At 37.7% G+C, this 13,154-nt stretch overlaps 1 protein-coding gene across 1 annotated transcript in view; it reads right to left on the bottom strand.

Annotated features, from left to right (window-relative positions):
- Positions 1 to 273: 273 nt before the first annotated feature.
- lars1b (leucyl-tRNA synthetase 1b) overlaps positions 274 to 13,154 on the bottom strand; it is a 32,523-nt gene continuing 19,642 nt past the window's right edge. The window contains exons 24-32 of the mRNA XM_084386901.1: positions 12,488 to 12,578; positions 12,132 to 12,272; positions 10,864 to 11,004; positions 5,605 to 5,715; positions 4,364 to 4,474; positions 3,596 to 3,700; positions 2,979 to 3,074; positions 1,470 to 1,602; positions 274 to 1,067 (exon numbers count right to left, since the gene is read on the bottom strand). Of these exons, the coding sequence (XP_084243027.1) occupies positions 865 to 1,067; positions 1,470 to 1,602; positions 2,979 to 3,074; positions 3,596 to 3,700; positions 4,364 to 4,474; positions 5,605 to 5,715; positions 10,864 to 11,004; positions 12,132 to 12,272; positions 12,488 to 12,578 (1,132 nt within the window). The 3' untranslated portion in view covers positions 274 to 864. The remainder of the gene's footprint in view (positions 1,068 to 1,469; positions 1,603 to 2,978; positions 3,075 to 3,595; positions 3,701 to 4,363; positions 4,475 to 5,604; positions 5,716 to 10,863; positions 11,005 to 12,131; positions 12,273 to 12,487; positions 12,579 to 13,154) is intronic.

The raw sequence follows: 13,154 nt of genomic DNA, 5'->3' as shown, positions 1-13,154 counted from the left end.
AAATCAAAGATGACAAACAAAAGACCAAGGGTCCATCATTTACGATTTAAAACCACACTTGGAAAGGCTCAGAAAGGAAGCGTATATAATGTGGATTTGTGTTTACACGTGTGCAATGATTCCTTTTGTGCCAGTATAAATGCAGCCATATGTTAATGTTGAAAACAGTAGTAAAATATAATGGAAAATAATTTAAATTTAAATAACAGACACTCCACTTGAAGACATGCTTGAGGAAACATCTGTATTCAGAGACATTCAAGGAAACAAATGTAAATTGTATTAGCATCTATTGATTTTATTAAGTTTTCATTGATTACATATAATTTACCAAGGAGAAAAGGAAGAGAAAACTGTGCTTTCTTGAGGTTTTACAGTGAAAAGGCAGTTCAGTTCGTTCACAACTTATTGTCCTGAATGCGTCTTTTCAAACACCCTATAACTAGACTTCTGCGGCTGACATATGCTTTAAAATACAGGACGGATGTGAAAATTACAAATGAAAAGAGACAGAAATAAACATTATAAAAGTACAATAATACCTTCAAATGTCATTTGCAGGGACCTCAATATATGGCATGAATATTTCCAATGCCAGTAGTCAGAATAAGTGTGAATTGATTGTTCAGATCCTCTTGGTCTTTTACTGAATAAAAAGCTCGATAACAAAAATGAATCAATAATGTATGTTATACAGAAACAGCAGATCATTAAACAGAAGTTCCCAAATGCTGAAACAGGAGTCTAAATGCCAGATAATCCTAAATTAACTAGCGCCTCAGCATTCATTGTGAACAATATGGTTTATAGATGCATGTCAGATAGTCAAACGAGAGAAAAATAATGTAACAGTTTCAGATGTCACTAGACCAGGTAGATTAAAGTGTCCCCAATGTCCATTTTCAGGCCGTTATCGCTCATGTGAACTTTGTTTTCTTGCAGGCTGATGTGGAAGACTGAACTGTTTGAGATGGGCAGTTTACCCTCCTCTTCCTTCCCCAAAACTGGGATTCTCCGCGGTCCGAGCAGAGGGTCCTCAAAACGCATCAGCTTCACTTTGGATAAATCTGCAATTTTTACAACAGCGTTGTTAAAAAAATAATGTAGCATGATTTTGCCAAGACTTGACTACATTCCTGTTCATAGATTTAGTCCTAACCATATCCCTACCCCTAAACCTAATCCTACCCATAACTTATCCCTAAAATCAGAGGGAAATGATAGGTGAATAACACTGATTTAGAAGCCTAAACTTGACATTAACTTAGACTTGTCCCTCAAATCTGATTGGTTGATTGTAATGTTGTTCCAGGATCAACAAAGATGTCGATCCGGGAACATTTTGTACTTGGTGGAATCAGGTTCACCGTAGAATAATGTGGCCTCACAGTATTTGGATACTTTAAAATGTTGCTTCTTGTACTGAATATCTTAATAGTTTCATGAAAACCTATGCTAAAATAAATTACCCTTGATGCCTCTGTTGACTCGGGACAGTCTGCGGATGATGCTGTCTTTGCTGTCTCCCTGTCGGATGTCGATCTTGGTGGAGAACAGGCCGTTGGCTGGCTGAGGGTTCAGCAGTGAGACTGACACTCCAGGCTACAGGAGACACAGAGGTCACAGCTGAAGGATGCAACATTATACAGATCAAGTTTATATGACACTTTCTGCCTCATATACAGGATTCCCCAAACCTTTTGACCAATGTATTTTCAGTTGTCTATGATTACTAGATAGAATTATTATTAGAAAGAATTCTGAAATAATAAAATGCATCACAATTTCCTCTTCTGGTCATGGCTTTGATGTCATACACCGACTCACTGACAAAAGGCCCTTTCACACTGAGCACGGCGCGATCAAGCTAAGCGAATCACAGATGAATGGAGCTTTCACACTGAACGCGAAACGATTGATTGCCTTCAGCTAATTTACACCTGCATGATAGGTGATTTTTCCTCATGTATGCATCTCGTAGGTTTTCCCATTTGGCTTTTATCTGTAGAAAAGTTTCTCTCAGTTGTTCAACCGTGTTTCTAAAGGTACTTAACTATATATATTTATTACATGGCTCTGTGGAATACTTGATTCTGATTGGTCAATAGCGCCATCCAGTGGTATGTTATTCCCAGATAACAACCGCTCAAAGTGGATAACGCGCAGGCTCATCCGGGTTACTTAAGTCAGCAGCGCTAGGAACGCTTTTTCTTTGTGGAAGTTTTGTGTTTGGTGAGCTAATACAGTATTAAAACTCAGTCGAATCAGTATTTTGTGTACAGTTATTTAATTAGGCCATCGTGGACTCACTCTCTCGTTTCATACAAACACAGCTGCTGCTATTTTGTGACTTTTGTTTTGTACACTGTTGGATTATGAGACACAAACAGGTACGAATTTAAAACAGTTTAATCTGAAATCAATATATCTTATCCCCATAATTTTTTATGTGGCGAAATGCTCCGCTTCGCTTCGGGGTCCTCATCACCCTATCGGGGTTATTTTGAGAAAACCACCTGCTGCATGTACATTACCCCTTACGTATGTATATATATATATAGTGTGTGTGTGTGTGTGTGTGTGTGTTTGTGTGAAATATTAAAATTGTAAATGTTTTTCCATGATTGTGGGAACACTGCATATCAAATGCTGTATAAAATGTGTCAGCACTGCATTTCAGAAAACAACTCAAAGCCACAACTCAGAGATGTACACTACACCACAGCACAGTGAGCTGAATGTAAGAAGCATTACCCATGCACAGCGTGCTTCTAAAATTAGCCTGTCTCTAGCTGCATGAAGCACAGGCCAGATCAACCATTAAAAAATAAAGAGAGAGAGAGAGAGAGAGAGAGAGAGAGAGAGAGAGAGAGAGAGAGAGAGAGAGAGAGAGAGAGAGAGAGAGAGAGAGACAAAGACAATAGATGGAGGCTTCTGTGTTGCAGCTTTGACAGGGCCTCAGTGGCTCTCATCATCACCTCAGATCTGAAGACACAGAATGGTTTCCCAGGGCAACAGTCCTCCTTTACTTTGTCATCTGCTTCAGAGGCGAATGCAACGTCTATCTGATCCAACTGATGGAGGAGACGGAGAGGGAGAGAGAAAAAACTAACAGTGAGATCAGACCTAAAGTCAACTAATAATAGGGCTCACTGGATTCAACACAGTGTTAAAAGTTTGGTTGGTTGTTAAACAAAAACAAAAAACACCTTTGCTATGTATTTTTAGAGTAAAAGACAATATTCAAAGGGAAATTATGGAAGGTGGGGCTTGTTTTTATTCAGCAGGAACTTTCTGGACTGTGATGATTGGATGATATAATTTGCCCCGCCCACACTGCCTTGATTACATCAGCAGAAATGAAAAGTTGTTTGACAGGCAGAAAACATTTTGAATTATTATTTTTGTTTAGAGTATTGTGCACTGATGAGACATACAACAAGTGCAGGGACATTAATTAAGCCATACATTAAGTTAATATCGATTTTATGTTGTCTTTGAGCGTTCGAAAGTGAGGGTCTTTCTTGATTTCAATCCTTTGGTTGTATAGACACTGTACATTTAGTTGGCTTTTTAAGTAGTTGTGCGCTATTACCTCGAGAGAATTAGTCAAATAAACGATGTTCTCCAGTAGGACGGTGCGCTCATCAAACTCCAGCTCTAGATCAAGAACCCTGGGCCCGATTTTCTCTAGGCTGTCCTGGAAAAACACAGAAAAACAGAAACAGGACCAATTTGAATGCATTTTTATGACATTAAGACATCCATAATATTTGATTCTATAATATTATGGAAATGTATTATACTAAGTAATTCAACTAGCATGTGTTCAGCAGCAAAAAAAAAAAGGTTTAATAGTTTGCCTAATTAAGACACACACAAGAACAGCATTCATCAAAAGAACAGCATTTATTTGAAACAGAAGTCTTAGCAACATTAAAAATGTCTTTATTGTAATTTTTTTCATCAATTTATTGCATCCTTGCTGAATAAACATTAATTTGTTTCAAAAAAGGTATTATAGTAATTAAGAAAATTAAACAATATAATTGATATCTTAATTTATTGCTTATTTCACCTGTCTCACACACAAAAAAGTAATGTTGAAACAAGATACTAGCATACGGCTTAATACATGTATTATTAAGTGTGTAAAGTGTATGGCTGAATTGAAAACAACATACTACTCTTACAAGTTCTGAAGAAAAAAAATGTTAAATGATATTGCCTCTTTTACTAATTCATTCGTTACTTAAATAGAAGGTCTAATTGAATACATTGCATTGTGGGATACAGTATTCCAATAATAATCTAAAACCCTGGTTTTTCAAGATCGTATTCAAGTACCAAACTTCTCTTCTACCTTTATCATGGCTACAAAGGGCATCACTCTCTTCATGTATTTCTTCATCTCCGGCATGGCACCCAGCTCCGTGGCGATGACCTTATTGTCAGGTAGAGCTCCACTGTTATTCTGGAAATGACAACGGGAAAGAATAACCATTAGATTCACCGCTCAGGTCAAGATTTAACCCTCTAAATTCAACAGCATTTAAAATAGTACCGGAGAAGTGATCAAATAGCTGCATATCCCAATACAGCATAATAATTACATATGCAACACCAAATATTCACCACCGTGTCGTTTTGTAAAAAAAACTAAAAGACAAAAACAAATTGATTCATATTTGAACTTGAAAACAGTTCAAGAAATTTTGAAATGAGTGTTTAACCATTTTAAATATTAGAGCTGTCTTTACAATATCAATTTATCAATTTGATTCGCTTATTCATCGACTCTTAAATCTCAAGAATCGATCTTTTAGTTTAGGCTGTTTTCTGTTGATGCGTAAACAAAACTTGACTAAAACAATATTTGTAGCGCGCCTTCCATCCAATGATCCCAATACACTTTGTGCTTGGTTACTTTTGAAAAGAAACAAATCTGAACATTAAAATTCTGTCAATTTAATAAAAGTAAAACAATAAATTACGCTCTTTAATGAGGTGTGATAGGCGCAATCCGATTATATCTTCCTCTTTACTACTAGTTACAGTACGAAATAAACATGAATGAACATCAGAAGGGATGTTGAAAGAACCAGAACAACTTACTGAAATGGATCATGTCTCATGTAATCGCTCAATCAGCGTCTCAAACACAGAAAGACGCGAATAAAACCGATTGTAAACAATGTCACGTAATGTCACATTTACCTCAGAAAAGCCATTTAATGTCTATTAACTCAGTCAGCCAGAAAAACAACAACAACTGTAGAGAGGATTTCGATTAATATATGCATTATATTACATAATTATTATATTCTTAATAAACCAGTTTGTACCAACTAACAGGTTTCCATGTAAAGTTTATAGAGATTAAAAGATTGTTTTCCTAAAGGAAAATTGGCACTGTACTATATCTGATATATATCCGAACAGATATTGAATCCGTATCTAAACTAGTCAAGAGCTAGTCAATTGGAATCAAATCAATTTGAAATCTGTGTCAATACACAGACCTATTAAATATGTGAAGATTGTCTCATTTGGCACACTTTGATATGTGAGTGATATACTGAGCTGTGGTTAGGGTGTTTGTACCTTGTAATGTTTGCCCAGCAGAGAGAGGGCGCTGTGCTGCCAGGGTGGGTAGGTCTTCGCTACATAGATGGTGCAGTGCGTGGGCTTAGCTGGTGGTTTGCTGTCCCCCTTCTGTGGTTGACAAAGAAAAAACTTAAACTGAAGATAATAAAGTTTAAAGTCCATTACACAAGAAAGTACAGTAAGATTAAGTTCTATTAGCTTTAATGTCAAGAATTCTGAACACTAAACATGTTCTACAATCATTATGTAAATTGATTGTGATATATTAACAACAACATCAATAATTTATATGGTAACACTTAACTCACTATTAACTAGTTGCTTATTAACATGCATATTACTAGGATATTGGCTGTAAAGCACATATTAATGCCTTATTCTGCATGACCATATTCTACATCCCTTAGTCTTACCCAATACCTAAACTTAACTACCTTACTATTAATAAGCAGTAAATAGGAGTTTGAGGCAAAATTCATAGTTATAGTTAGTTAATAATGAGAATTGGACCCTAATCTAAAGTGTGACCACACATACACATAAAGAATATTGACTGGAATGGAGTAAATTTAGGGAAGGTGTTTTTTTTTTTTTTTCATTACATGTAACAGTATAGTTTCCTTCACAGTCTAAAACACATCAGCACAACAACTCCTTATCCAAAGCGACATCCATTACCACATGGTCTCAACAACAGGACTGAGAAAAGCCTCTTTCCTCAGAGCCTTGACTCATAGCGCTTACGTAAGGACCGGCATAGGTAGAAACAGACTGTAGGGAAACGTCCCATGATAAAAGCGAGGGATAATGCACTACTCTTCTGTCAGGGGAGGTCTGGGACAGCGCTGAACTCACTCTACATGACAGCTGTCGACTTGACTCAATCTTGAGGTCAATTCTGTTTCAGTGCAGGATCTCTGTCTAACGGCTTAATGTTACGAGGATTTTACAAGGATGCTACTAATTCTAACCCAACAGGAAGCTCCCGTAAAACACTTAACTGAAAATAATCAAAGAAATTACTGAACATTTTATGTCGTGTGGCAGGGTTGAGGTTTTAAATATTACAGTTACCCACTAGTTGCTATGCAACTACTGGATGTGAGTCCATGAGTGCAAAGTTTGGCGAGTTTTAACCATAACGATAAAAATCTAGAGCTGTTCAAATTGTCTATCATTATCATAATTACTATAAATATAGCTGCAAGCAGCAATTACAAAAGCAAGTACGGCAATGGTAGGTATGCTGTGACTTCAGCACTATTAAAAGAGTCATAACAGCAGAAATATGATTTTAAAATAAACAGATCAAAGAAAATAGGCAAATTTAGTCCATTTTATCCACTAGGGGGTACAATTCCTAAAGTTCAGAAGGACCCTAAACGCTGTAACACAAAGCCGACAGTCAGTCAATGTTGAGTTGTTGAGTGACTGTCTGCCCAGACCGTTGCCACTTTTTGGACACGGTCGACGGCTTTTTTTGGTTCCCTGATCATGTTGATTTGGGGTCAGAGCTGTAGAGATCACTGATTGGCTGTTCGGCTTAGCGAACCAATTAGCGAGAAGTTAATTGGTTAGTGCACCACAGGAGCCCTTGTGTGAACCCCTAATTGTGTGAAAACCAAAGAGTGTAAAAACCAGCGACTCAACCTGCGCAACTCCACCGAGCAAAGACACCAACAAGGCACTTGAGAATTGCTTTTTCCCCCCTTTCTTTCCTTTTTGTACAGCTTGTTCTCATCTGTTTTAGTGAACTGTATTCACTATGTGCTTTCAAATCTTTACTATTACTACTAACACTCGTAAATCGCGCTCTGTACATTGGAGGCAGTGCAATCCTAACAATCTGCGTACTATCCCCATGTTCTCTAGTACTTACACTCTATTCCAATTGGTCTCTGGAACTGCCAGTCTGCTGTAAACAAAGCAGACTTTATTTAATCTATTGCTACTCATTCAAGTCTCAACCTCATGGCCCTAACCGAGACCTGGATCAAACCTGAGGACACTGCCACTCCTGCAGCCCTCTCCACTAATTTCACTTTTTCCCACACCCCTCGCCCAACTGGGAGGGGTGGAGGTACTGGTCTGCTTATCTCAAATAAATGGAAATTTTATCCTTTACCATCTCTAACTGGAAACAGTTAAATCGCACGCAGTAACTTTTACTCACCCAATTAAAATCCATTTTGTAGTTGTTTATCTAGATCAACCAGGTAACTTCTTGGAGGAGTTGGATGTGTTACTCTCAAACTTCCCTGAGGCCGGTACTCCTCTGGTACTATTCGGTGACTTCAACATCCACCTTGAAAAACCCCAGACTGCTGACTTCCACACTCTACTGGCCTCATTTGACCTCAAGCAAGTGTCTACTACGGCTACTCACAAATCAGGTAACCAATTGGACCTTGTCTACACACGCTACTGCTGCACGGACAACACTTTAGTTACTCCATTGCACACCACAGACCATTTCCTCGTCACTTTTAACCTCAAACTGACTCCTGACACAACATGCACTCCTCCGCAGGTCACCTTTCCGCGTAACCTACGCTCACACTCTCCCTCTCGCCTATCCTCTATGGTTTCATCCTCACTTCCTCCACCCATTCAGTTTTCAGCACTGGACACTAACAGTGCTACTGACACTCTTTGCTCCACTCTAACATCTTGTTTAGACAACTTTTGCCCCCTTTCAACCAGGCCTGCAAATGTCTCCACTGCTAAAACGATATTCTACCACAACAAAATTAGCAATTGTTCTGACTCTCGCACACTTTTCAAAACCTTCTCTTCTTTGTCCTCCTTCCCCCCTCCTTCATCTACTCTTACAGCTGACGACATTGCAACAATCTTCATAAACAAAACAACAACCATCAGCGGCCAATTCTCCACACCACAAACTGACAAACACATCATACCAAATACACACTCTCTCTCCTCCCTCTCTCCACTCTCGGAGGCAGACATTTCCAAACTTATCCTTTCAAATCATCCCACTACCTGTCCGCTTGATCCTTTCTCCACTCACCTCCTTCAGGCCATTTCTTTTTCAGTTATACCTGCACTTACTCACATTATTAACACTACTCTTCACACTGGTACCTTTCCCACAGCATTTAAGCAAGCTCGGGTAACCCAAATGCTTAAGAAACCCACTCTAAATCCAGCACTTTTAGAAAATTACAGACCGATATCCCTTCTTCCATTCAAAGACACTTGAGTGAGTTGTGTTTAACCACAGTGCTTGTACAGAACAACCTCCTGGACAACAACCAGTCTGGTTTCAAAAGTGGCCACTCAACTGAGACTGCCCTGCTCTCGGTTATTGAAGCTCTGATACTGGCAAGAGTAGCTTCCAAACTCCAGTACTCATCCTGCTGGACCTGTCTGCTTCTTATGACACAGTCAACTACCAGATCCTCCTGTCAACCCTCATGAAGATGGGAACCCTCAGGAACTGCACTCCAGTGGTCCAAATCTTACCTCTCAGGCAGGTCCTTCAGGGTGTCTTGGAGGGGTGAGGTCTCTAAGTCAGAACTTCTTGCTACAGGGGTGCCTCAGGGCTCAATGCTTGGACCACTTATCTTCTTCATCTACATGTCATCACTAGGATCTGTCATTCAGAAACATGGCTTTTCCTATCACTGCTTGCTTTGCTGATGACACTCAACTATACTTATTCCAACCCGATGATCCAACGGTACCTGTTGGCATTTCAGCCTGTCTGACAGAAATTTCTAGCTGGATGAAAGACAATCACCTTCAAATCAAACTTGTTAAGACAGAACTGCTTGTGGTCTCAGCCAACCCAACACTTCATCACAACTTCTCTATACAGCTAGGTTCATCAACCATAACTCCTTCCAGGACAGACAGGAATCTAGGAGTTGTGATTGATGATCAGTTAAGGTTCACAGACCATATTACTACAACTACTACAATATTAGGAAGATTAGACCCTACCTATCAGAGCATGCTACACAACTCCTTGTGTCAAGGCTCTTGTTCTCTCCAGACTAGACTATTGTAATGCTCTCTTAGCGGGCCTTCCGGCATGTAATGTCAAACCTTTGCAACTGATCCAGAATGCAGCAGCGAGGGTGGTCTTTAAAGAGCTGAAGAAAGCCCACGTCACACCTCTCTTCATCAGTTTGCACTGGCTGCCAATAGCCGCTCGCATCAAATTCAAGGCACTGATATTTGCCTACAAGACAACCTTCTGGCTCTGCACCAATAAACCTAAACTCGCTAGTTTAGAAGCTTGCGTTCTGTAAGTGAACGACGCCTCGAACGAAGACATCTTTTTCATCAGCAGCTGACCAATTAATACTAGCACTTACCTTACCTTACCTTATCTATTCTACTTGTTTTTCTGAGAAAAAAAAACTTGCTATGTGCACTGTGCTAGACTAACTGAGACTTGTTACAGCACTATACTGTTGCCCTTATGTTGGTCTGATTGCTTCTATTATTCTCCTCAAGCATCTGCTAAATGATTAAATGTAAATGTAAGTAAAATAAAAGTGACAAAAGTCAAGATGGCACACACAGATAGAGAGGCCACACAGGCTCTTCTAATTCTACATATCTGAGCATTCAAATATTTTAGTAACAACATGGCCGCCTGGAATGACGAAAGTGAAGACAAACTGAACAGTGTGATTCATATTCAATATGGTAGAAAAACGCTGCTTTGTTTTCAGTTTGTATATCCGCAGTACTAGTTTGCCTTTTTGAATGACAAATACAGACTACTGCCACCTACTGGTTTGGAGAGTAATTTCCTCGCAAGAACGTACATGCTAGTTAAAGGCCGTTGGCTGTAGTCTTCGAGGTGTTTAAACACAAGTTTTTGGCCTAGAAACAACATTGCCGTGAGGCACCAAAAGTTGGATTTCATTGGAGATCGTTCTCTGATGTTGGCTTGGTGTGTTACAACCTTCAGGAAACCTAAGTTTCACTGTAATATGCACCGCTTTGCCAAAACACCGATTAATTTCAAGTCTGGTTCCCTCATTGTCAACAAGCTGATATGTTACATGTCAATTTGGCATGAACATTGTAGGGGTAAGTTTTACCCTGTTGTTATGAACATTTCACTCTGAATGACCCAGGAGATCTTAATAAAACATAACACGACACTTAACTTCTTGTTAAATGTTGTTGACAAAATAAGACAAAAAACAGTGGAAAAAATAAAAAATATATAAATGTATTGCATTGTGGTGATCAATGATGTGGTGAAGTCCATACCTTGCCCTTGGCTGGCTGTGTGTAAGCTTTCAGGCGAAGGCGGAGCTCATGAGCAGTGTCCATCAGATACTGTGAGGATCGAATCAGGATCTCGTCCACTGGACCTGCTGTAGGCCAGCAAGCCTTCATTACAGAACTGCTCTATAAGGAGAGAAAAAGTGACAGTTAAAGATGCGTTTTGTTCCTGTTTTTACTGGAATTGCACAAACTTTCATTTAAACCAGATAAATGTAAAGTAAGACTGCTATTATCAGTTGTTTGTAGAGATACAATCTCCTATAGCTGTTAAATACAATTTATAATGCTAAATTAAATAGACAAATTGAAGTAAAAACAATAATAATAATAATAAATGACAGAATGCATATACCAAAGCTGCAATTTTAGACCAAATTAAGCTTTTACCAAATATAAAATAAAATAAAAAATAAAACAGTTTAAAAAGCATTTTTTATTTTGGAAAAGTACCTTTAAATTAATGGTAATTAAAAGTAGTTAAAAAATATTTTCTTACTAAAATTAAACGAATGTCAATTCACAATGATATCAAAAGTATGACATTGTAGTATGATTATAATTGCTGGATGTTTTAAATGTTTTTGAAAGAAGACTCACCAAGGCTATTTGATTAAAAATACAGCAAAACATTACGGTTGTGAAATATTATTGCAATTTTAAAAAAGCACTGTTTTCTATTTGAAAACAATTTTAAATGCAAATTATTCCTGTGTTGGCAAAACTGAATTTCATGATCCTTCAGAAATTCTAATGTGTTAATTTGGTGCTCAAGAAACATTTCTAATTATTATCAATTTTTGTGGAACTGTGGACTATGCAAAGGTTTGGGTTAAGTAAGAATAGAAAAAATATATAACTTTTATTCAATTCTTTTATGCATTTACCTGATCAAAAGTGACAGTAAATACATTTGCACTGTTGCAAAATAATTCTGTTCTTTTGAATTTCCTATTCATCAAAGAATCCTGAATAATAAAATCCATCACCGTTTCTACAAACGTATGATTTGTTTTCAACATTGATAATAATAAGAAATGTTTCTTGAGCACCAAATCAGCATATTAGAATGATTTCTGAAGCATCATGTGACACTGAAGACTGGAGTAATGATGCTGAAAATTCAGCTTTGTCATCACATGAATAAACATATTAGGATAGAAACTATTTCACGTTATTATTGTTCTGACTGTATTGTTGATGTGATCATGGTTTAAGAGTAAGCGAGCAATCCTTCAGAGAGGGGGTCTCACCTTCCCCAGCAGAGACCAGGTGTGTTCACACAGGTGGGAGCAGATGGGAGCCAGCAGGAGCGTTTGGTTCTCGATGAACTGGAACACGAGATCCCTGTGCATGCCCTCGATGGCCAGCTCCCTGTATTTATCCTTGGCAGCCTTCAAAGTATCAAGAACATGTTTATTACATATAGTCTCACTGCTAGTTTACACTGAAGGTTCCCTGAAAAATATCAAATATTACATTTCGTAATGTTTTATTGTTCTTTTTAATTAATATTACTACTGCTCATGAAATTGCTCTATATGTCTCCACCCCACATTCACAAAATGTATTTAGCCAACGGATGTTGATGTGATTTTGTATATGTTACCTGGAACTCAAAAAAGCCGCTCTTCAACGCCTCCTTGTACATCATTCTCTCATAGTGCTGATCTGTTTTAATGATGCTGGAATTCATTTCACTGCAGACACAGATCATGTAGGATTCAATTTAAAAAAAAAAACATTGCAGATTTAAATTGAGCCTCTATGGCTGTCAAAAAGTCTGAATGAATGAATTAATAAATGAATGAATGTCAAAAGTTTGGGGTCTGCAAAACTTTTCAAACTTTCCTATACTCATCATGACTACATTAATTTAATCAATAATACAGTAAAAACAGTAAAATTGTGAAATGTTATTACAATTTAAAAGCACTGTTTTCTATCTGAATATCTTTCCAAATGTAATGTATTCCCTGTGATCAAAACTGAATTTTCAGCATCATTTCTCCAGTCTTCAGCGTCACATGATCATTCAGAAATCATTCTGATACGCTGATTTGCTGCTCAAGAAACGCTTCTGATTTTATAATCATGTACTATATTACATAATAGTTCATATTTTTGAGGAAACCGATAAATTTTTTTCAGGATTCTTTGCTTAATAAAAAGTTCAAAAGAACAGCATGTATTTGAAATAGAAATCTATAAAATTATAGATGTCTTCGTCACTTTTGATTAATTTAATGTGCCTTTGCTGAATAAAAATATTAATA

This window comes from Rutilus rutilus (genome assembly GCF_951802725.1).
Source record: "Rutilus rutilus genome assembly, chromosome: 18".
In the NCBI taxonomy this organism is placed as follows: Eukaryota; Metazoa; Chordata; class Actinopteri; order Cypriniformes; family Leuciscidae; genus Rutilus; species Rutilus rutilus.
This window is presented reverse-complemented; position numbering and strand designations above follow the sequence as displayed.